Source organism: Drosophila mojavensis, unplaced genomic scaffold (genome assembly GCF_018153725.1).
Source record: "Drosophila mojavensis isolate 15081-1352.22 unplaced genomic scaffold, ASM1815372v1 contig_136, whole genome shotgun sequence".
In the NCBI taxonomy this organism is placed as follows: Eukaryota; Metazoa; Arthropoda; class Insecta; order Diptera; family Drosophilidae; genus Drosophila; species Drosophila mojavensis.
The window spans coordinates 2,977,692-2,999,214 of NW_025318667.1; the positions used below are offsets into that span (position 1 = coordinate 2,977,692).

The window sequence follows — 21,523 nt, forward strand, 5'->3', positions numbered from 1 at the left end:
AATCGAAAACGGAAAATATGCCAAAATTAACAACAATAGAGCAAAGCAACGGCAACAATAACAAATGCTTTGTTAACTGTTTTAAATTTAGATGCTTATAGCAAAAAGAATTTTTGTTTAGATTAAGGAACTTCATATACACAATATATATATATATATATATATATATATAGATAGCTGTATGCATGTATATAGATATATATACAACCGACTCTGAACATCATAAATCAAATTTGTAATTCGTACTATCTCTAGTTGCTTGTCATATCATTTAGTTAAAGCGTAAAGTTCCAGTGGATTTATATAAAGCTAATGAACTTGAAAGTTATATCAGTTGAAATCATTCCTAAAGTCATATAAATATTTATATATATTGTATATAGTTTTGTTTTCTTTGTTATGTTCTTATTTCCCATAATTGTTTACTAAATAAGCCCCAAGTTCAATGCTAACTGCTTCACTTTTTCTATATCTTTCTCCAAGATCTTAAAGTGTTTGGAATATACATATTTATATTCGTATATTTATTTATCTGTATACTAAGTAAAATCAGCTTTAGCTTGCAGACTTCTACAACAAATATTATATATATATTCCGATAATAAATTGTATTTTAAATTTATTTTACTAATAAGCAAAAGTCTTGTCTAACCTTTCACCAATTTCCGTTAAGGATATTCATGGCCTTCAATAAGTATATATATATATGATCTATATAATTTCCGGTAGGCCTTTAACTTCGCAGCATTTAACTGTTGACTACTAAAGCGAACCTCAATATACATATACATGTATATATAATAGTGTTAATTATACTTATTTTTATTATTATTTATACTTAGTCAAAAGCTTTTGTTAAGTTCTGACATGCAAATATCAGTCAGTTTTGACATGCACTTCATAAGTTTCGGAAACATTTTCATATGAACTTTGACGTCGAGCTGCAATCAAATGCTAATAAAACAAACTGGCTGTTAACTAACTGTCAAATTTGACAGGCAGACATGATAAGCAGTGCACTAAGGCCGCTGACTAAATTTATGAAATTCTAACTGAAGATATATGAGATTCGATTTGTGATTTCGGATTTTAGCTGGAAAAGGAATTAGAGAAATCAACAGCAAGAGCGGAACTTTCACTCAACAAATAAATAAATCAATTTAAATAAGTTTAAATTTGGTTCAAGCTAAAACTCTGAGCTGTCATGGTCAAAGCGAAAGGCCGAGTAAAGCTTTCAAGGCGAAACGAAAGCTTTTCGCCCAGGAACAACTTTTCGCGTGGCAATTGCTCTGCCTCGGCCTCAGTCGGCGTCGGCGTCAGCATCTCGAAACGCCGCTTTGCCGTCAAGCGACATTTGCCAGATGACGTAATTTCTATAAAGCGGCTTGTGATAACCAGTTGAATTCGCCGCCTTCGCCGTCGCTGTCGTCGCACCTCGTCGCAACCTGTTGTCGACGTCGACTGCGCAGCCGCCAGCCGCTGCTTCTGCTGCTGCTGCTGCGCCTGATGACGTGACATGTGCGAGATTTGGCTGATGCGAGTTCGCTGCGAATGCTGATAAATTATTATTTTTTATTTAATTGTTTTTTGTTTTGTTTTTTTTTTTCGGTTATTTTTTGCTAGCTGTCGTGTCAGCTTTGGAGGTCGCCGATATTTTGTATATTTCTTCTATGCATTATAATTGTTGTTGCCAAAAAAAAAAAGCAACAAAAACAAAAACAAAACTTCAAAAATTGAAAACGAAAATGAAAACAAAAATCTTTTTGCTATTGCAATTAAAATTGATTCAAATTTAATTGAGCCAAATGCCGCAAGACACGAACAAGTGTGCCCCATAGCAAAGGAAGCGAACGATTCGACGTTAACGGAAGAGGATGCAATGCAGCACGGGAGGAGAGGGAGGAGTGGGAGGAGGGGGGCACAGTCAGTGTGGGTGGGTGCGCTGTGACCTTGTTTTGAGTAGATTTCAATTGAAGTGGAAGTAACTGATTTTGTTAACACTGTGTAGGATTCTGTATTATTGCTTATTCCCACATTCGTAAATGTTTCACTGGCTGCACTGAGCTGGAGTAGCCAATAATTTAAGTGTAGTTGACTTTTTATTTACCTCTCGTATTTACCTCTGTTAGTTACTAATAAATTTCTCATATTTTGCTGATGCTACATTTTCGTAAACGTTTCACTGGCTGTTTTAAATATACATTTATTTTAGAAATAAAATTTTACTGAGTTTTGTAAGCAATCTCTTCTGTGTCATTCTTACTATTTCTACTTAATTGAATTAGAATCGGGTCTATATGAAATCTTAGATATATATTTTAATCATTTTAATAACATTTTACTGATTCTTTAGCTTTTAACTAAGCATATCTTGCATGCTGCCTGCTATGGTCACGCTCTTAAATGTTACCCTCTCTGCCTCTGACATAATTCCTTATTTATCTACCCACTCGAGTGATAAACCGCTTGCCCAGACCCCATTTACGCATTGCTCATGCGATAAAGCCGCAATCGGCCAGCCGCTTGCAACTTATCAAAAGCGTAAGCCAAGAATGTCAAACGATAAGCAGGCGTGCAATAAAATCTTTGGTTCACTGCAGCAGCGACACCTGTCGCCAGCGACATGCAGCAGAGCACGCCATCTGGCGTCGGCCGTTTCGCAATTTAACTGACATTTGACATTGACAATCAGTTCAATTCGTCGAGGAAACCGTTTTGCACTGCCCTCTTAATTGATCGTGTGTGCCGCGCTCGAGTCTCTTCTCGACGTCAGCTGTTATTTATAGCCATTTCAATTTCATTTCAATTTCATTTCAATTCCGTTTCAATTCAATTCGGTTGCACATCCAAGTGGCCGAGAGCCAATTGCGATTGCGAGGCGAGCATCGCGATTTGCCTAGCTGCGATTCGCCGGCCGCGCAGCGCCGTTAATTCGCCGCTTTGAGCGAATTGTGTCATTTTCATGCTCAACCTGCTGGCAGCGACGTCGACGCCAACGGCGTCGCCAACTGCGACACTGTTGCTGCCACATTTTTTTTGCAATTTTCTTTTTTTTTTTACTTTTAGCACCTGCGAAGCGGCAACAGAAATTGAAACTATTTAAAACTGTATACCCTGTAGAACTAGTGAAATATTTAGAAGGTATATGCTGCTAATAGGTATATATGTATATGTTTACAAAGTGATGCGCTTATAGAGTATTGCCTCGTCTATATCTGTACAAAACTAAGCATAATCAAATATTCTTATACACAAAATGTTTTATATAGGGTAGACTATAGGCTCTTTGTAGACTATATAATAAAATTAGCCACAACAACCAAAAAGCCATCAAAATGTTTAAAAAATTGCATGAGAGAAAAAAAAACACACACAATAACTTCACATAATCTATTTACAGGGTATCCCTATGTAGACATAAGTGCAAAAAAATCATTAAAAAAATAAATAAATAAATAAACTAAAAGCTGATTAGATTTACAAATGCGAAAGCCATAAAGAAGCGAAGTTGAAACCAATGTCTGTATAGCCTATTTACAGGGTATCTCAACATCAAATATGCTCATGCATATAAATGCTCATGCTCATGAATATGAGATATATTCATGATATATTTAAGGCGCAAGAGCTAAACAATAGCTTGAACTCACATTACAGGGTATCTCTGCTTCTAGACCATATATTCTAGAACATTTTCTAGCTGTTTTTGCTTGTTATTATTTGCTTTGGACTTGTGCTCGAGTCGATTTCAGACTAGAGTTCACTTTGTTTTCATTTTCAGCTGTTTTCGCTTCTCCCGCTCCCTCCCTCTCTTTCTCTGTCTCTCACCTTTCTTTCTGTAGAGAGAGGGGGGCGCTGGGGCGAGTTGCTGTGACATTGCCCAGGTGAATAAAACATGCGGCGTCTGTTCTTGAAATTTAGAGCGTTTTTGTTTTTATTTCGAGGCCGTCATCGCATCACGCATATTAAACGATTAAATTTACCCAAAACACTCGAAATGCAATGCAAAGTCTAAAGCTAATCTCCCATTGGAGATCTTTCCACTTCTCTTTCTCATAGCTCTTCTCTTGCTTTTTCTTTCGGGTTTGATTGATGGCGCTGTCAAGGAACATGTCAGCGACAAGTTATCGTAATCGTTATCGAGCGCCAGCTGGGAAGGTCCCTCATAGAAAGTTTCTCACATTGTCGATGTATTATTACATGGCTAGATCGTTAGATCAGCTATTCGATATTCCCATTTGAACATCGTCTTAGTAGATTCAAATACATTGTACATTCTATTATTTCAGAGATAACTAAATATAATACAATGTTATTAGAAACAAATCTCTCGCCTTGTATAGAAATGACAAGCTTCAGGTCTGTTCTAAAATAGAATGACGATCACCGCTCTTAATGGCTCCATAATAATAATAATAAATCAAAAATTATATACAATCATTGATCTGTAAAAATAAACGAGCCGACAAAGTGCTATGAAAGAAAACATTGAAACGGAAATTAGAGATTGAATTTAATAGATGAATGCACTATAAACTTTCCGAGTGGGTGTAGGAAAACAAAGTTAGAGCATTGATCAAGCTAACACTATATCTCATACCATTATCCCTCGGGCTAAGCAAATTAATTGCAAATCGAAAATCAAAGCGAAGCGAGGCCAACTGCCCCTGGGGCTAGCTGTTGAACAGGTTTCACTGTAATTAGATTCATTTAGAGATTAGAATGGCAATATGGCAATACACATATGCCCGTATATATGTCTGTGTATATATTGAGAATCTTGATAAAAATATGTATGTATATACAACAACAACAACAACAAAAAGTGATGACACGATCGTTCATATTCATAAATTCGCATTTCTAATCTAATTTTCAGGTTCCTTCTACCGACGATAAGAACCTCTTGTTTGTTTACAAGCCAAGAAACGAAAGCAACAAAAACAAAAACAATGAATTAGTTGACACCAGTGCCGGCAGCGACGCGCGCTGCGCAGCTGGCGTTGCTGACTAACTGTTATGCAAAATCAAAATTTGAATTTTTGCTCGCCTTCAACGTGTGAAAGTTATTGGCAAATGTGTATATATATATGTATATGTATGTGTGTGTGTGCTGTAAATTTACCTGTCTATAGATGAACTAATCACAGCGGCTCCTCCAAATGACACACGCAAAATATGTGGCAGGTAAAAGACAGAGGAAGAGAGAGAGAGAAAGACAAAAGCAGAGAAAAAAGTTCGCTAAAATCTCCTCTGCGCCCTTTTTTTTTTATCGAATTTCTGTTTCGTTGAGTTGGGTTCGTTGAATTGTTATTTACTTCTTTTTATTTTAATTTTTACCGGCAAACACACGTATGTATAAACACTTGAGTAATGAGTGGGTGTGACTAATCCTTTTTGCCGTTCGCTAATAATTCGTGCTTTTTGGCTTTTGGCTTTAGGTTCTTTAAGCTCGTTTGGCAAAAATATAAATCATATGTCGCTCCAAAACAAAAACAAAATTATATACATATACATATATACAAACAAACAAACAAAAAAATAAAACAATTGCTGCTGCTGCTGCTTCTTCCTCGACTTCGTCTTCTTCTTGCTGATTGTGTGAGTGGAGTTGAGTTTCGTTGTTTTTTTTTTTTTTTTTAACCGAGCGTCGGCACGTTGCAATCGATCGAGCACCAAAATCAGACTGAAGTTCGCCCATTCAGAATCAAAGCCGCGTAAAGTGGACGGCCAGCCGGGCCGAAGCTTAGACAGCAGCCGCACCAGCGGCAGCGCAGTCGATGACGACAGCGCAGCGCAGCTCAGTCAGTGAGCAAAGATATGACCGAATACGACAACAACAATCCGCGAAGATGACAGCGACTTCGTCGTCGTCGTCGTCGTCGTCGCCGATCGAATGCTATGCGTGCTTGTGTGTGCGTGTGCTGCCGCCTTGGCTTGTGTGTGCGTGTGTGTGCGTCTCTGAGTTGCCCCCGCTATCAGTGCAGCGGCCGCTGTCAGCTGCGCTGCGCTGACTTTTTATGTGTGTAAGGCAACACACACAAAAAGCAAAGCAAAACAAAACAAAACAAAAACAGCGGCTCAAATATAGCCAGCGACAGCGCAAGAACAAGACGAACTGTCGCAGCAGCAGCACCTCAGCAGAATTTTTGCCAAAGACAATAACAACAACAATAACAGCAACTACAGCAATATGTAACGGCGTGTTGTTCTTGTTCTGTAGGACAACATCGACTACCGTGTAAAGCTCGCGCATAGGAGAGTAGGCAGAATTGGTTTTTCTGCTCCGAGTGTGTGTGTGTGTGTGTGACTAACTGCAACTTGAGTCAGTTAAAGCTTTTGCTCTTCTAAGTAAATCAAGCTTCAAATTACGTTATACAATTTTGGTATTGTTTTTAGCGAAATAAATATGTACATACGTATGTATATACAAATGAGAATTAAGCCGTAATTAATATAGTAACGGTCTATGTTTATAGTGAAAATACTGAGGAAATAGTGAAGGAATGCTTATAGCTATATAGTATTACCAAATTAATGGAAAACTCCACTAAATGTAAATAAAATTAATTCAAGGTGCGTTAAGTATGACTTATGTGCTATGTATGTATGTATGTATGTATGTGTGGAGTTTAGTTAGGGCATTCCATGTACGGCTAAAGCACATTCAACTTCAACTGTTTACAGTTCAGTTTTTGGCTAATGATGCGACGACTCTTAAAGCACATTTACATACATACACACACACATACATATGTATATGCATATGGCACTCAGCTCCATAATTATACTGCCAGTGGGATTTAGCTAATCGATCGTGCCCAAATGGCTAAAAGGAAAGGGAACAAAAAATTGGCCAAACGTGTTCCAGTGCACAGTTGACCAATCAATCGGTGTGATATTTGTATTATATGTATACGTGTAAAAAACATACATATGTATAACAATTAAAAATAATAATATAAATCACTGGAATGGCATTTACATATACATTATTTGTAGGTGTTTTTATTATTACAATTAGTGTTGTTTTTGTTGCATTTGTTGCCAATTGCGCCAGCTTTTGTCAACAGCCAAAGACGCCCCCACGCGGCAATAAAACGTAACTCAGACTAAGCTGCGCGCAGACAAAACAGAAATAAGAGAAACGCAAAAAAGTAGGAAAGAAAAAAAAAAAGTTAGTCATGCAGACGCTGCGCAGACGTCGTGGCTAGACCAGCAGCCGATAAACGATAGACGATAAGCAATTTACAATATGGCAATAGCGAATAGATAGAGCAAAGCTGCATATATACATACAAACATACATATGTGCATACATACATACATATGTATGTATGAGAGTTTTTCTTAATGCTGTTCACTTGCTGCTGCGGCTGCTGCATTTGGCCAAGTGCCATGTGAACTGGTGGCAACTGCTGCAGGCTGTTGCGCTAGCTACATATGTACATACATACATACATACATACATATGTATGGAGCTAGCTGGCAGACAGACAGATGGCCATAGCGGGTGTCTCTGTGTGCCAATTGCGGCTCAGGTTTATTGATTTATTTTTCATGCAGTTAGCGTCAACGTCAGCGCCGCGGCCCACGCGACACACTGGCTTCAAATCATGGCCGAGAGATTGGCGCAATTGTAAAGCGGCCAACGCGCAAATGTCTCAAAAAAAAAAAAAAAAAAAATACTAAAATAATAAAAACAACAAATAAATCTCAAGTGCTCCAGGCGGTTCTACAAACGACTAGAAGATACCCTATAAACATACTCGTGCAGTTCGCTTTGCCAGTATAAACAAAACAAATAACACTTGACATATCGATAAGTCACAATATGGATGAAAAGGCGTATGTTATCGAATTTATTGAAAGGGAGTCGCGTATATTAATGGGAGGTCTGATGACTAAGCTATCGACACATTATGCTCCTCAATATGTGCCAGAATGCACAATCGATATTTATCGATATAAACAAAAATGGTATATTATAAGCTATATTTACATATATATGATCAGGTTACTAAATAAGTAATCGAGACACGAGACATGTGCATACATTAGACTGTAATCGTATATAACTATGGGACTATAGGACTATGGGACTGGGAAATATAGGAAATATTTAATATTATAGGATTATAAGAATTTATACATACATAGATGTAAGTGCTCTTGAGAGCATACCCACTCAGCGTGCATATGCCATGGGAATTGCAGGGTATAAGAACAGAAAAACTTGCCACTCGCTAATGCTGCCTGACTGACCGAACATCGGGCATCAAGCATCGAGCTGCGGGCACTGGCAATGGCAGGAGAGCTGCGCCTGAGCCACAGCTGTGGCGTCATCGGCGCAATGCGTTCCGAAGGAGCCTGGCGGCCAACTGGATTTGTGGCCTGGAGTGGCGGTCAGGCGAGTTCAGATGCTGCACGAAATTGATTCATGTGCCGGTGAGTCATCATCGCTTTATCAGCGAGATAGAGCGAGAGAGTGAGAGAGAGGGAGACAGGGGCAACGGCCAAAAAAAAAGATAGCTATAAAACGCGACTCAGACGTGGTCGCTGTCGCTGTCGCTGTCGATGTCGCTGTCGACGCCGCTGTCAGCGCCAACGGCGATGCCGACGTCGCGACGGCTGCTGCGTGGGCTGATTAACGTCTGCTGCTATTTTTGTAGATTTTACGTATTTATTATTGTTATTATTATTAATATAGATGTTTCGCTATTGTCGCTGCTCGTACATCATTTTGGCCAAGTTAGAGGCGACGTCATCAATGTTTTTCCATCGATTTCTGTATAAAAAACTTATATTTTAATGACTTTTTAACGATAATTGGCCCGCTGAGTCTAAGCCAGCTCAGCGTAGACGGCCCACACATCAGGCGAGAGCCGGGCCACGCCAACCCCATAAATGACCCAATTTGGTCAGGTTGAACCGGGTGCCTGGGCTCGTCATCCGCACATCTATATGTGCCTATGTGTGTGTGTGTGTGTGTGTGTGTGAATCTCCACAGCTAGTTCTCGAAACTCTTCCACTCTGTCTCTGTCTGCCTGCGCTTTAAAGGCAATGACTGACGCATCCAGCCACAGCGTAGAGCCAATGAACTTGCCAACAGGTGGCTCAGAGTCCAGCTAGAGAGCAAGCGAAACGAACGAGGGAGCAACTGAGATTCGCATAGAAGGCATCATGTGCAGCTAGAGCAACGCCAAAGATCTGACCCACTTATGTATGCGAGTATGTATGTACCCAAGCCTAATATATGCACATATCAATTGCAAGCCTACACATACATACATATATACACACATGTATGTATGTAATTTCGATACTTCTACTTTCACATCGCTTACCATTTTCCTTAGCAGCTCCTCGCTTTGTATGGCACCCAAATCGCATTCCAGTTCCATGGCAGGCAAAAAAACTATAACAAAAGGAGAAAACCATTAAACATGTGAGTAAAATGAAAATGTCTGATGAAGGCGGCCATCTGATGATGCAATTCACAATTGCACACCCTGTGCACATAGTGTGCAGGGTATGCTTAGCACTTAACGTAATGTTTGCCTTGAAAATTTACCTGAGGAAGCGTTTACTGTTATTGGTTGGGTTAGGGTGCCTAGGGTATGACTAGAGTATCCATTAGACAATAAATTTCCACTTGACACACTGAGTGAGGCATAGGGTAACTGCAAGTCGATCACTTGAATGATGCTTACACTGAAACCTATTGCAATTATCGATTAATGCATATGAACTACTTTGGAAAACCAACCCTAAGGTATCCTGCAGTCTATCAGTTCTGCTATTATGGCTAGCAGCACCAAAAATTACAATTCAGGCTTACGATTTTCGTTAGTTATTGCTTATATACATATGTACATGTATTTACTTGCAGGGTATCTTGTAGTCGATCAGCTGTTTAAATTTGTAGCCAGCCCAAATATGGGATTCTAAAGCCTCCAGGGGTCATTTGTCAACAATGACTTCTCTGGGAATTCGAAACCTAAGCTATTTGCTAGTCGATCAGTTGATATGATGTGTAGTAAAGAGAAAAATCAAGCAGAGAGTATCTGCTCGTCGATCAGCTAAATTTTTAACGAGCTCAGCTTCTTCTGCTATGATATACATATTAGTTCAGGCCTGCTGACCTGCATTTAACGCCAATCATGGCAAATCGAAGTCAAATACAGGGTATCTGGCAGCTGATCAACTACTGTTGTTGTGCATTTAAATGCTTATATTTGAGGTAAACACTAAATCATAGTTCAAGCATGAGAGTCATTATAAATATATACATATAGATATACATATGATGTATATATATAGGGTATGTGCTAGTTGATCAGTTGCCAGCTTGCATCACATACAAATACAGAGCTGACGCTTAAGAGTGTTCACAAATATATAAATACATACATATGTGCATTGGTAATATATAGAACAAATACAAATCTATATAGGGTATCTGGTAGTCGATCAGTTGCTATCGTATAGCCAACTTCATTTGAATCAAATACAAATACATAGTTCAGGCTTGCACGCTTTTATGGCTAACATAAAATGAACAATACCCTATATAGGGTATCTACTAGTCCATCAATTGCTGCTTGTGGCTGCTGTAACTTGTTGCGCCTACAAATGCGAATGCATTTTTCATTTTGATTCATTTGCTGCTGCTGCTGCTGCTGCTGCTGCTGCGGTTTCTCAAGTCTAGATACTTTAGCTTCAATCGTACGTACATAGATTCATTAAAATTATTTTCAATTTATCATGATTTATACACATACGTATATAAAGCTATGTATGTGTGTGTGTGTGTGTGTGTGTTTGTTTGTTTTTATTTTATTGCACTCCAGCTTGGCGACGAGGCGAACCAGATCCCCACCAAGTCCAAGTCCCCAAGTCCCAAAACAAGTTGTGACATTTCCCCCGTAAATGGTTAAAAATGAAACATGGCAAATGACAACGCGTTGTTGTTGTTCTCGATTGTTGTAATTGTTGTTGCTGTTGTTGTTGCCGTTTCAATTGTTGCTGCGGCGACCGCCAGCGCGTCACATTTGGTTTCACAATTTTGGTTAAGATCAACACGATGTTCGGTCAAACGTCAATTTGATATCCAAAGCACGTTCTCAGCGCGCCAACTGGCCAAAGGGGCGCAGGCCGCCGTGCTCTAGGTGGGCGTGGCCAGAGAGGGAGAGCGCGCTTGGTAGAGGCAGTCGGGGAGGGGAGGTGCGGCTGTTGACCATCCAAGCGGCCGTAAGCCAAACAAGTTCAAAACCGCAATTGGGCAAATAGGCTGACGATTCTCAATCAATCAATCAATCAATCGAACAGTTCGCCAAGAGTTGGGGTCAGCCGCAGCTGGACAATTGAGTCAAGTGCATGAAAAGCAAGAAAATTAAGTGGAAAATGCAGAGGAAAATATTTGCTTCGAATTGAAAATCGTTTTGATAATCAAAGAAATTTCGAGATAAAAGATAAAGAAAGAAATATATGAGATAAAAGATAATTATATATGGGAAGTGTGAGGAGAATATACATATGCATATTTTTATGTTTTAGATCTTTTATCTTTCATATTTGATATTTTATATTCTTTATTTTATATTTTATATCTTATATTTTACAATTTTTGATTTTCATGACAATTTCCAACCAAATCTTCAGTTCTATAAGATTTTCGCATATTACGGACATACACTATCATCAAAATAAGTCAGAAAATAAAGGGATTCTTCCCTCGGGACACATTCCCTCCCAACCCAACAAACTAAATAAGTTGTATGGCCTAAATGACATAGATCGTAAATAATACGAAACCATCTGCATAATTATAATAAATTTAGATAAATTTGAAATTTATTAATGAACGCGTCTCTCGCGTCCAATAACTCAACGAATTACACATGTTGCTTAATTTGTCAATGATTTCCATTTGATGTATCTATAGAATTGATTGTTCGTCTGAGTGAGAATCGCGTAGGAAGGCGTGTGGCCAATGCCCTGTCTGGCGAGCGATTAACGATAAACGATAAATGACAAACGATATGGCAATATGGACGATCATAAATTGTTGAGTCCGAGAATTAGCCACGCTTATGGCCATGGATCGTAAAAATAAGCAACAATATGGCAAAGTGCTTAAATTGTATTGAAATTCAATTTGGATTTATATTTAAATTTGATTTTTTACTCTAATTTTTTTTTTGTTTGCTGTTAAAATTTTGATTTATGCAAACGCCCACAGGTCTAACAAGTGCAAGAGAGACAGGCATAGCAACAGAGTTAAGCTGCGTGTAAAATGATATGCGTAAATGCCTGATTGATTGATTGCTTTGCCGCTAGATGGCGCCTGGGAGCCAACAGGAAAACCGCAAAACGCTTAGAACATTGTGGAACTTAATTTGCCAGTGCTAGTGTGTTTGTGTGTGTGTATGTGGATGCTATGCTCTGCGCATGTGTGCGTATATGCATGCTCACCTGCTGCTGCTGCTGTTGCTGCTGCTTATCAGAATAGTCGACACGTCGCGGCTTTTGTAACTGGAGACTAACACAAGTTGAAGACAAACAACAACAACAATTAATATAAAAAACAAAAAAAAAAAAAAAAGAATAACAAAAAAAAAAAACAAACACTCACGAGTTTAGAGCAAAGCTCTAAGTAAATACTGTAGTTGTATTAGTTAGTTCTACAATACACGGAAAGGGGGTTGAATTACGCGAGCGCGATCAACTGGGCGAGCGAGCGAGACAGACAGTGGGAGAGAACGATCAGAGAGGCTGAGCGCGGGGCGAGAGACGGAAAAAGGCACAAAAACTATTTGATTGACTTGCGGTTGCAGCAAATAACTGTTGTTTGTTGTTGTTGTTGATATTGCTGTTTCTGTATTGTTGCCGGCACACGCGAAATTGAAAAAAACACGCACACAAATCTATATGTATGTATGTGTGTGTGTGTGTGTGTTTAAGAAGAACGCACGCACAGAAACTTAACGAAAACAAAATGTCCGCCAAGCAAAATTTGACTGCTTAAAGTTCACTTTTGTTATTGTTATTGTTGTTGTTGTTGTTGTTGTTGTTACTTGTACTGTTTGTTGCAGCTAGCAATTGTAAACTGTGTATTAAAGATGCGCACAACCGTTTGGCACGAGCGGAGGCTCTTAACTGATTGTGCTAGGTGCAATTGTTACTGCATTTAGGCTCGACAGAGCCAAGCAGAGAGATAGGCGCCAACAGCAGCAGCAGCAGCAGCACTAGCAGCACTAGTAGCAGCAGCGGCAGTTGCGGCAGCGCTGCCAGCAGCAGCAGCAGTAGCAGCAGCGAAGGCTGATGAGCTGTGGGCAGCGTTCAGCTCCCCAATCCCAGTCCGGATGTGGTTCGCCTCGTCGCAACAACTACAACAATACCAATCACAGCTCAGACATAACCTTCAAATTAGCTGCAATTGAACTTAACTGCATTTTAGGCAGTTGCACAAGGACTTTTCGTCAGACTTCAGGAAAATTCCATAAAACCATATAGAAATTTATGCTGGGGAATGCGCGACTAGCAGCGAGCTTGGGGATCCCTGTTCAATGTTGCAACTTCACAATTTATATGCGCCATCTATTGCGCACTTTATGCAGCACGCAGTACTCATTTGGCTACTGTTTACCTGGTATTTGCACTACCTACCCGACACACATTATCTTAAGCGCCCTCGCCCTGCTTAGAGTCTAACTTTTATCTGTGCTATTTGATCTATGATAATAATAATTCTCAGATCACTTAAGATAACACACACACTTAATTTCGCGAGAGCTGAGCAAAGTTTCTACTGCCAAAGATACGCCTCTTATACCGCATAAGACTGTGTAAACTCTCACTTAATCTTCAGCTTCAACATGGAACTGATATTAAATATTGGGGTTCTGTGATGGGTCAGCCATTAAATAGAGCAGAAATCGAGTTAAGAAACTGATCCTTTGGGTTGTCCAGAAGATAAGATAGATCTGTTTATTTTGCATTATGTATCATTATCCAAAAGTTACTTATATACTTATTAAAGAATCTCCATTTCGCTAGCTTAAAGTTCTCTTGGAGCTCTCATTCTTCAAAGCCCTCTCGAAAAATTATTGAATTGAATATAGGAATAGTCAGCAATTAAATAGAGCAGAAATCGACATTAGAAACTGATTCTCTGGGTTGTCCATAAGATAAGATAGATCTGTTTATCTTGCAATTTGTGTTACTATCAAAAAGTTAATTACATGTTTATTCAAGAATCTCCAGCTTAAAGTTCTCTTCAATGGACTTCTCATTCCCAGCTTCAAAGCCCTCTCGAAAAGTCATTCATTCCTTCCCTGCATTCGTCTATATATAATCAAATTTGAAGGCCTTTGTTGCTTTGGCTTCAAACTTGGTTATCTAGAATTAATTGTTTGTAACAATTAAATAAATAAATAAATAGATAAATAAATAATCAAATTTAGCTTTCATCTAGAGACAACTTTTCGAGCACACCTCGCTCGATGCAGTCTAAGGCTTTATTCTTTGCTCTAATTCTTAGTCCGCCCAATAATAAATGTGTTTCCATCAATTTTTTTTTTATTATTTTTGTGAATAACTAACTTCAGATGCATCAGTTACTCTTTTTTTTATCAGTTACAATTATATATAGTTAGATATAGTTATAGATATATTTATTATCCATCCATTCACATCTGGAGTTGAGCTAAGTTTCTTAAGGAGCGCATATATCAGGATAAAGCTGGATATAATTTGCCCCTGTCCTGTTCTTCTCTTCTCATCGTCTTCGTCTTCCTCTTCTCTTCTTATTCGTCTGCCTCTTCGTTGCTTCACTTCATCCGCTCTTCCTCCAGCTGTCATCAGTCAAAGCTCATAATTATTGAAATGGTTTATTTTTTTTTTCGTATTTATTATTACCTGTGAATGGAGTTTGGTGCCACTGTGGACGACTGCTTCTAAATGCTATTGGAGCTGCGATGGCGACGGCGACGCAGCGGCAGATGCTCGAGATCCCATTGCTGATCATCGGAGCTCGATGTGGGCGAGCCGTTGTCAGGGTCCCAGCTCATGTTGTGCGCACCGTAGCCACCGATAGCGCCATTTTCGGTGCAGAAGCGCTTTCCGTTGCCATTGCCACAGCCGGTCGATGGCCACTCCATCATGGCGACCCGGCACTGGGTGTTCGGCATCGTGTTGAGCGGATTGCCCGTGACACGCACCGGCGGCTCCACAACCGACATCGGCTCCCCGCCGGTGTTCTCTGTCACCGCCAGCTTCATGAAAGCCTTGGACAGATTGCGGCTGACGTTTTTCTCGGCAGACTCCTCTTCGTCCATTGGCTCGGTCTCATCCTCCTGGATCGGGGGCAAGGTTTTCTTCATTTTGAACGATTCACGTGCTAGTAAAATTGATTTGATATAGTCGCGCTCCCAAATTGCCTTGTGCGCCTTTTGCATGCTCAGGTTAATCTACCCGTGGAATATATTTAGAAAACGCAAAAAAAAAAAAAACAAAATTAAACTTTGCTAAATTTTCGCTTTCACTGCCGTTTGACACACGACTACAATTCTGCATCAAGTGACAGCCCAGCTAGCTAAATTCACAGCCCACTAGATGTGGCTGACATAAACGGACAGCAGAGCTGTCGTTATCCCACAATTTTTGGCACTTTCCAACACTGAAATGCTCTTATTCTCCTACTTCTGGTCTCACATGTCGCACTGGGCTACCATCTTCATTACTCAGCAATCGATATGAATTGCATTAAATCGAATCGAATCGAATCTAATTGAGCGCTTGCAGGAATAATTTCCCTCTCGCTCTTAGTCTCTCTCTCTCTCTCTCTTATATACATATAATCAAATTTTTGTGTTTTAATTGCACTATTTATTATTTCAATTTTCTCTCTCTCCCTCTCACTCTATCTTTCTTTCTCTATCTCTCTTACTCTCTTTCTCTCGCTCTTTATCTCTCTTTCTCTCTCTCTCTCTCTCTCTCTCTCTTATATATACATACATATAATCAAATTTTTGTGTTTTAATTGCACTATTTATTATTATTCAATTCTCTCTCTCTCTCCCTCTCACTCTATCTTTCATTCTCTATCTCTCTCTCTCTCATTCTCTCGCTCTCCCTCTCTCTCTTTCTCTCTCTCTCTCCCTCTCTCTCTCTCTCTCTCTCTCTCTCTCTCTCTCTCTCTCTCTCTCTCTCTCTTATATATACATATAATCAAATTTTGGTGTTCTAATTGCACTATTTATTATTATTCAATTGTCTCTCTCTCTCTCTTTTCCGCTTACTCTCTATTATATATACATACATACATATAATTAAATTTAGGGCATTCTAATTGTACCTTTTATTATTATTCAATTATCTCTCTCTCTCTCTCTCTCCCATTCACTCTCTCTTTTTCTCTCTCTCCCTCTATCTCTTTCTCTCTCTCTCTCGCTATCTTTTAAATATACATATAATCAAATTTAGGGTATTCTAATTATATTTAGGGTATTCTAATTATATTCACTATTTATTATTATGCAATTATCCTTCTCTCTCTCCCTTTCACTCTCTCTTTCTTTCCTTCTCATTCTTTCTCTTTCTCTCTCTCTCTCTCTCACGCTATCTTATAAATATACATATATACTATTTATTATTATTCAATTGCATTTTGATCAATAGGAAGTTAGTTCCGTATCGAACTACTTAACTGAAATAGGAACAAACTATTTGCTATATATATGAGTTATATTCTTTCGTATTCACTTGCCAGCTTAATCTGAGAGCTGTCTACGGGCTGTCGTAGCAACGTTTGGCCAACAATTGAGCTCTTCCATGCGCTAGGGCTTGCTTTGTTTATTGATATTACTCAAAATCAGCATTTGATGGCTTAGCTCTGATATTCCATTGGCAGACAGCTAGATCATATAGACGTATTTATCTCTAAATTCCTCGACTTCTATTCACAACAGACAGCCATGTCATATAACCTTAGGCGTCGCGAGTGAATGTGACACCCACCACCCCCACCCCAGGCTTTTTCAGAGTGGGATATACATACATATGTATGTGTGCTGAATAGAAATTGGAAAATCAACATGAGATTTATTGTTTCTGTTTTTAACTTGGATCCATTGAACGTGGAAAATCAGAGTAGAAAACAGAGTTCAATGAATGTAAGAGGCAGAGGGAGGCGTGGCAGGCCCCATAGAGTACTTATATTCTTGATTACGACGACGAACAGCTATAAACTTATATCTCCTACATCTTAAGAGCTAGTATCTTCAAATTTTATTTATATATTCATGTGTATTTTATAGCATGTTATTTTTATTTTTTATTAATTACCCCCTCTCCATTCCCAAATCCCCCCTTTCTCATAAAATTTGCAAAAAGTATATTTCAAAAACTAGAGACTTCTGCTTTGGTAAATGTTATTATGACGATCTGAAAGTTTCAGGAATATAGTTCATCTAAACGAAAATCCATCAAACAGTTACTTAAGTTCACATAGTACTCCCACACCATGGCCCAGGCGTGCTAATGTGTATGCGTGCAAATTATTCAAATATCAGTAACTCGAAGGGTTGAGTGGATCTCTAGACTCTCTCTCTCTCCCTCTCGACTAGATCTTTTGTACTTGATCTTGGTTGATCTCCAAATCAATCTGAATATTGATTAAATCTGAATATTAATTCATTCCTAGCATCTTATCTCAACATCTTCATCTTCGGCAATTCAACAAGAATCACCCCAATTAAGAAAAACTTCTCCATTTCATATAACATATATCGAATAGACATTTCATATGGAAAATCCGCCAAATTTAGTCATTGTCCAAACGGACAGATCTTAAAGACAACAAAAAAAAAAAACAAAACAAAAATTAAAACTTAATTTTTGCATAAATAATATAATATATGATATATGATTATAGCTAACTGGCTTGAAAAATGAAAAAAAAGGCTTAGAATTCACTTCATTCACATGTCTTGTGAATGAAGTGAATTCTAAGCCTTTTTTTCATTTTTCAAATGTTTTTTAACAAGCTGTAATAAACAAGATCTTTATAGAGCTGAAGAATCATATAAAATTGAGCTACTTTAGCAGATGGCAGTTGCTTGAGCAATGGCAAAGGTTTTTTATTTAACAAGTTTCCTGCTTCCTTTAATGGCAGCTCAACCTAGTTGTGCATCTTAAGCATATAAACAAAGAGGCTTACCTCAGAGAACTGCATCAGCTTCATATTGTTCCTGCGAGATGTTTCGATAAGGCAATCGCTGCTGCTGCTGCTGCTTCTGCTGCTGCCTTAGCTGTTTCTGTGGCTTTTGCGCCCTTGTCGGCTGCGTCGCCTTATCGGAATGCAAAGCGCAGCGCGAGGCAACGCCAAAAATCGGAAGGAAAAAAAAAAAAGTCGTCAAATAAACAAGTAAAAGTGATCGAGTTAAGAGTGCTCGACTAGCTGATACCCAGAACTCTGCAAACTGAGAAATGGTGGGTTGTGGAGGGGGGGGGGGGAGAGTCGGAGTGGAAGGGATAGAGTGATAGTGATTTAAAGAGAGTGAGTGAGAAGGTGAGGGGTAGAGAAATGGAGAAAAAGAGAGAATGTAGAATGAACGGAAGATTGAGCTAAAGTGCTAGGGGGACTAGAGAGACAAAGAGAGAACGAGAGGAAGAGATAGATAGAGATAGAGATAGAGATAGAGATAGAGATAGAGATAGAGATAGAGATAGAGATAGAGATAGAGATAGAGATAGAGATAGAGATAGAGATAGAGATAGAGATAGAGATAGAGATAGAGATAGAGATAGAGATAGAGATAGAGATAGAGATAGAGATAGAGATAGAGATAGAGATAGAGATAGAGATAGAGATAGAGATAGAGATAGAGATAGAGATAGAGATAGAGATAGAGATAGAGATAGATAGATAGATAGATAGAGAGAGAGAGTGAAATGGAGAGCGAGGGAGAGAGACAGAAAGAAGAGGAAGAAGAGCAGCAGAAGAAGAAGAAGAAGAAAAGAGAAGAGAAAGCTATAGAGAGATGAAAAAATAAAGAGAGAGAGTGAGAGAGATAAACAGATGCAAAAAGAGAGAGACATAGAAAGATGATGTAGGAGAGAGACAGTGAGTACTACAGTGGTAGGGAGAGAGAGAGTCCTAGTGGGAGACAGGCAGATTGACCAAATCAGACGCATCAGATAGAGATAGCGATAAAGAGAGAGAGGGAGAGGCAGACGGACAGATATGTCAATATTGTTGATGTGCTCGCCCACGCCTCCGCCACACCCACTACATACAAATGCAGCAAATACAAAATACCCCAGAAACCTCTTTACAATGGGTTCAGGGTATACGAAAGCAAAAACCCGAACAAAAAACTGAAATAAACAAAACAAAAACAACAAAAAATGAAACGAAGCGCAAATGCTGCAAGTGGAGCCACATGGTCAGTGGGTTGTGCACTTTTGGCCAAAACCACATGACTGGATATGCACAAAACCAGTGGATGAGTCTCTGAATTGCAGCCAATGGCACTGTGCGTTTGTGTGTGTGTGTGTGCATGTGTGTGCATGTGTGTGTGTGTGTTGAATGTCAACGTCAACATTCAGTGTCAATCAAATGAAATCGAATGAAATGCTGCAAAATTCTAGGAAAACATTTTGAACAACATGCAATGGGCTCAAGGCGAACAGCAGCAACAGTTGCTGCTGCAAGCGACATTAGGACTGCTGCAATTCTAGTGGGCGTGGCAGGTGGTGAACTAATAGCAAAGCAGCTTTAAGAAGCAGCAACAGCTGCAGCTAGCACCACAGCAACTGTTGCTGCTGAGCTGAGTGAAAGTGCTGACAGCAGCAACAGTTGCTGCTGCTGCTGCTGCTGTTATTGCTGCTGCTGCTGTTGTTGCTGCTGCTGCTGCTGCTGCCAAGGTTGCTAGCTGTCCTTGCGCAGGCTTCAAGTTACAGATGGCGAAGGCCATATTGTAGGCGGTGTATGGGGTGCGGGGGCGTGGTGCTGCGATGATGTCAGCGCGTAGGCAACCAAGTCGAAGTTGAAATCGAAATCGATGTCGAAGAACGGGGCACATGTTGCTGCCACAAGTGCCATAAAAGGATGCCAGCCAGCTAGCAGCAGCAGCAGCAGCAGCAGCACACGCACACACACACACACACATGCATATATACATACAGTATTGCTCAATATATATATCACGCATGAAAAATGCACAAAAATTGATTTTAATTTATTTTAAGTGATTCACAGCGAAATCGCTAAACGCAAACCTTGAGTGCGCTAAATTTGTCGCTGACAGCAGCAGCAGCAGCAGCAGCAGCAGCAGCAGCAACAGCAACGGCAACAGCAGCAACAGTTGCACCAACAGCAACAGCAACAATTGCGCAATTAAAATGCAGTTGATTTGAATTCCATTTGTGTGTGAAATTTCGTCTGCTTTTGCATTCCAATTGGAGATGAGCGCGTGACACGAAAATAGCACAAACCGAACGGAGCTAAGTATAGATCGCTCAGCATCTACCAATTGACTATACAAATATACATATGTATGTATCTATGGCTCAGCTTAAGCTATGTGCTGGACTGCAGCTACAGCAGGACAAGCAGAAACAAGTTTTGCGATCATAGATCTGATGAAGATCCATGTCTATAGCTGATATTTGAATAATAGAATATATATAGTAGTATATATACATACAGTGGCTCCAACGCCAAATCGGACAAGACTATTTATTTATTTCAATAAGTATTTTCTTTAGCAGTAAGTTAACTTTTTACCGTTTTCACATTTTTTCTCAAATCTATTATGTATTAGCCCCCTAAAACAAAAAAAAAAATTTTTAATTTCAAATGACAACATTTTTTTTATTTTAAAAAACTAACAACAAGTCCGATTTTGAGCTTCAACGCCAAATCGGACAAAAGAAAACTGCAAGAAAAAGATCCGTTATTTGGCGGAGATTTTCGTTTTTGTTTTGCTTATTGCGTTTCGTTATGTTCTCAAGCTCATAGGCGTACAGTAACACAAATTATTTTTGCGAAATGGCTCCACGTGGGAAGCAAACTGGTGTTGAGGCACGCCAAATAATATTAAAACTGCATTTTGATGGCAAAACTGTTAGAGAAATAGCAGAGCTGGTCGGAAGAAGCAAATCTACCGTCCATGATATCATAAAAAGGTTTCGGGAAGATGGAAGATTCATTAACAAAAGCCAGGAGGGAAAAAGAAAGCGATTAAACTCAAGGGAAGAGCGGTCGATTATAAGGGATATTAAGGTTGATCCCTTTAAAACCGCAAAGGAACTAAGGATGTCATTAAAAACAAACTTTGGAAAGGATGTGTGTGACAACACAGTGCGCAATACTTTGCATCGGTATGATTTGCATGGCCGAGTTGCCCAAAAAAAGCCTTATATTAGCCCTAAGAACAAAGCGTTTAGGGTAAAATTCGCGAAAGAGTACTTGCTAAAAACGGATGACTTTTGGAATCATGTTAGTTGGTTGTAT

General features: G+C 39.3%; 2 protein-coding genes across 13 annotated transcripts in view; both read right to left on the minus strand.

The window, feature by feature from the left end:
- Positions 1-12,548, minus strand: part of LOC6585480 (serine/arginine repetitive matrix protein 2) — a 48,025-nt gene extending 35,477 nt beyond the window's left edge. For 3 of the 12 annotated variants that reach the window (XM_044008869.1, XM_044008863.1, XM_044008862.1), the window contains exon 1: positions 9,348-9,418. In XM_044008869.1, coding sequence (XP_043864804.1) covers positions 9,348-9,404 — 57 coding nt within the window. In that variant the 5' untranslated portion in view covers positions 9,405-9,418. Of the gene's footprint in view, positions 1-5,125; positions 5,696-9,347; positions 9,419-12,477 lie in introns of those variants that run through there. The other 9 variants (XM_044008851.1, XM_015160918.3, XM_044008846.1 and 6 more) reach the window with 6 other exon arrangements.
- A 2,017-nt stretch (positions 12,549-14,565) lies between these two features.
- LOC6585478 lies at positions 14,566-15,624 on the minus strand. The gene is made up of 2 exons (XM_002011070.4): positions 14,923-15,624; positions 14,566-14,858 (listed from the first exon to the last, which is right to left on the minus strand). The coding sequence occupies exon 1, from the start codon at positions 15,459-15,461 to the stop codon at positions 14,961-14,963; it is 501 nt and encodes a 166-aa protein (XP_002011106.2). The 5' UTR covers positions 15,462-15,624; the 3' UTR covers positions 14,566-14,858; positions 14,923-14,960.
- Positions 15,625-21,523: the final 5,899 nt, after the last annotated feature.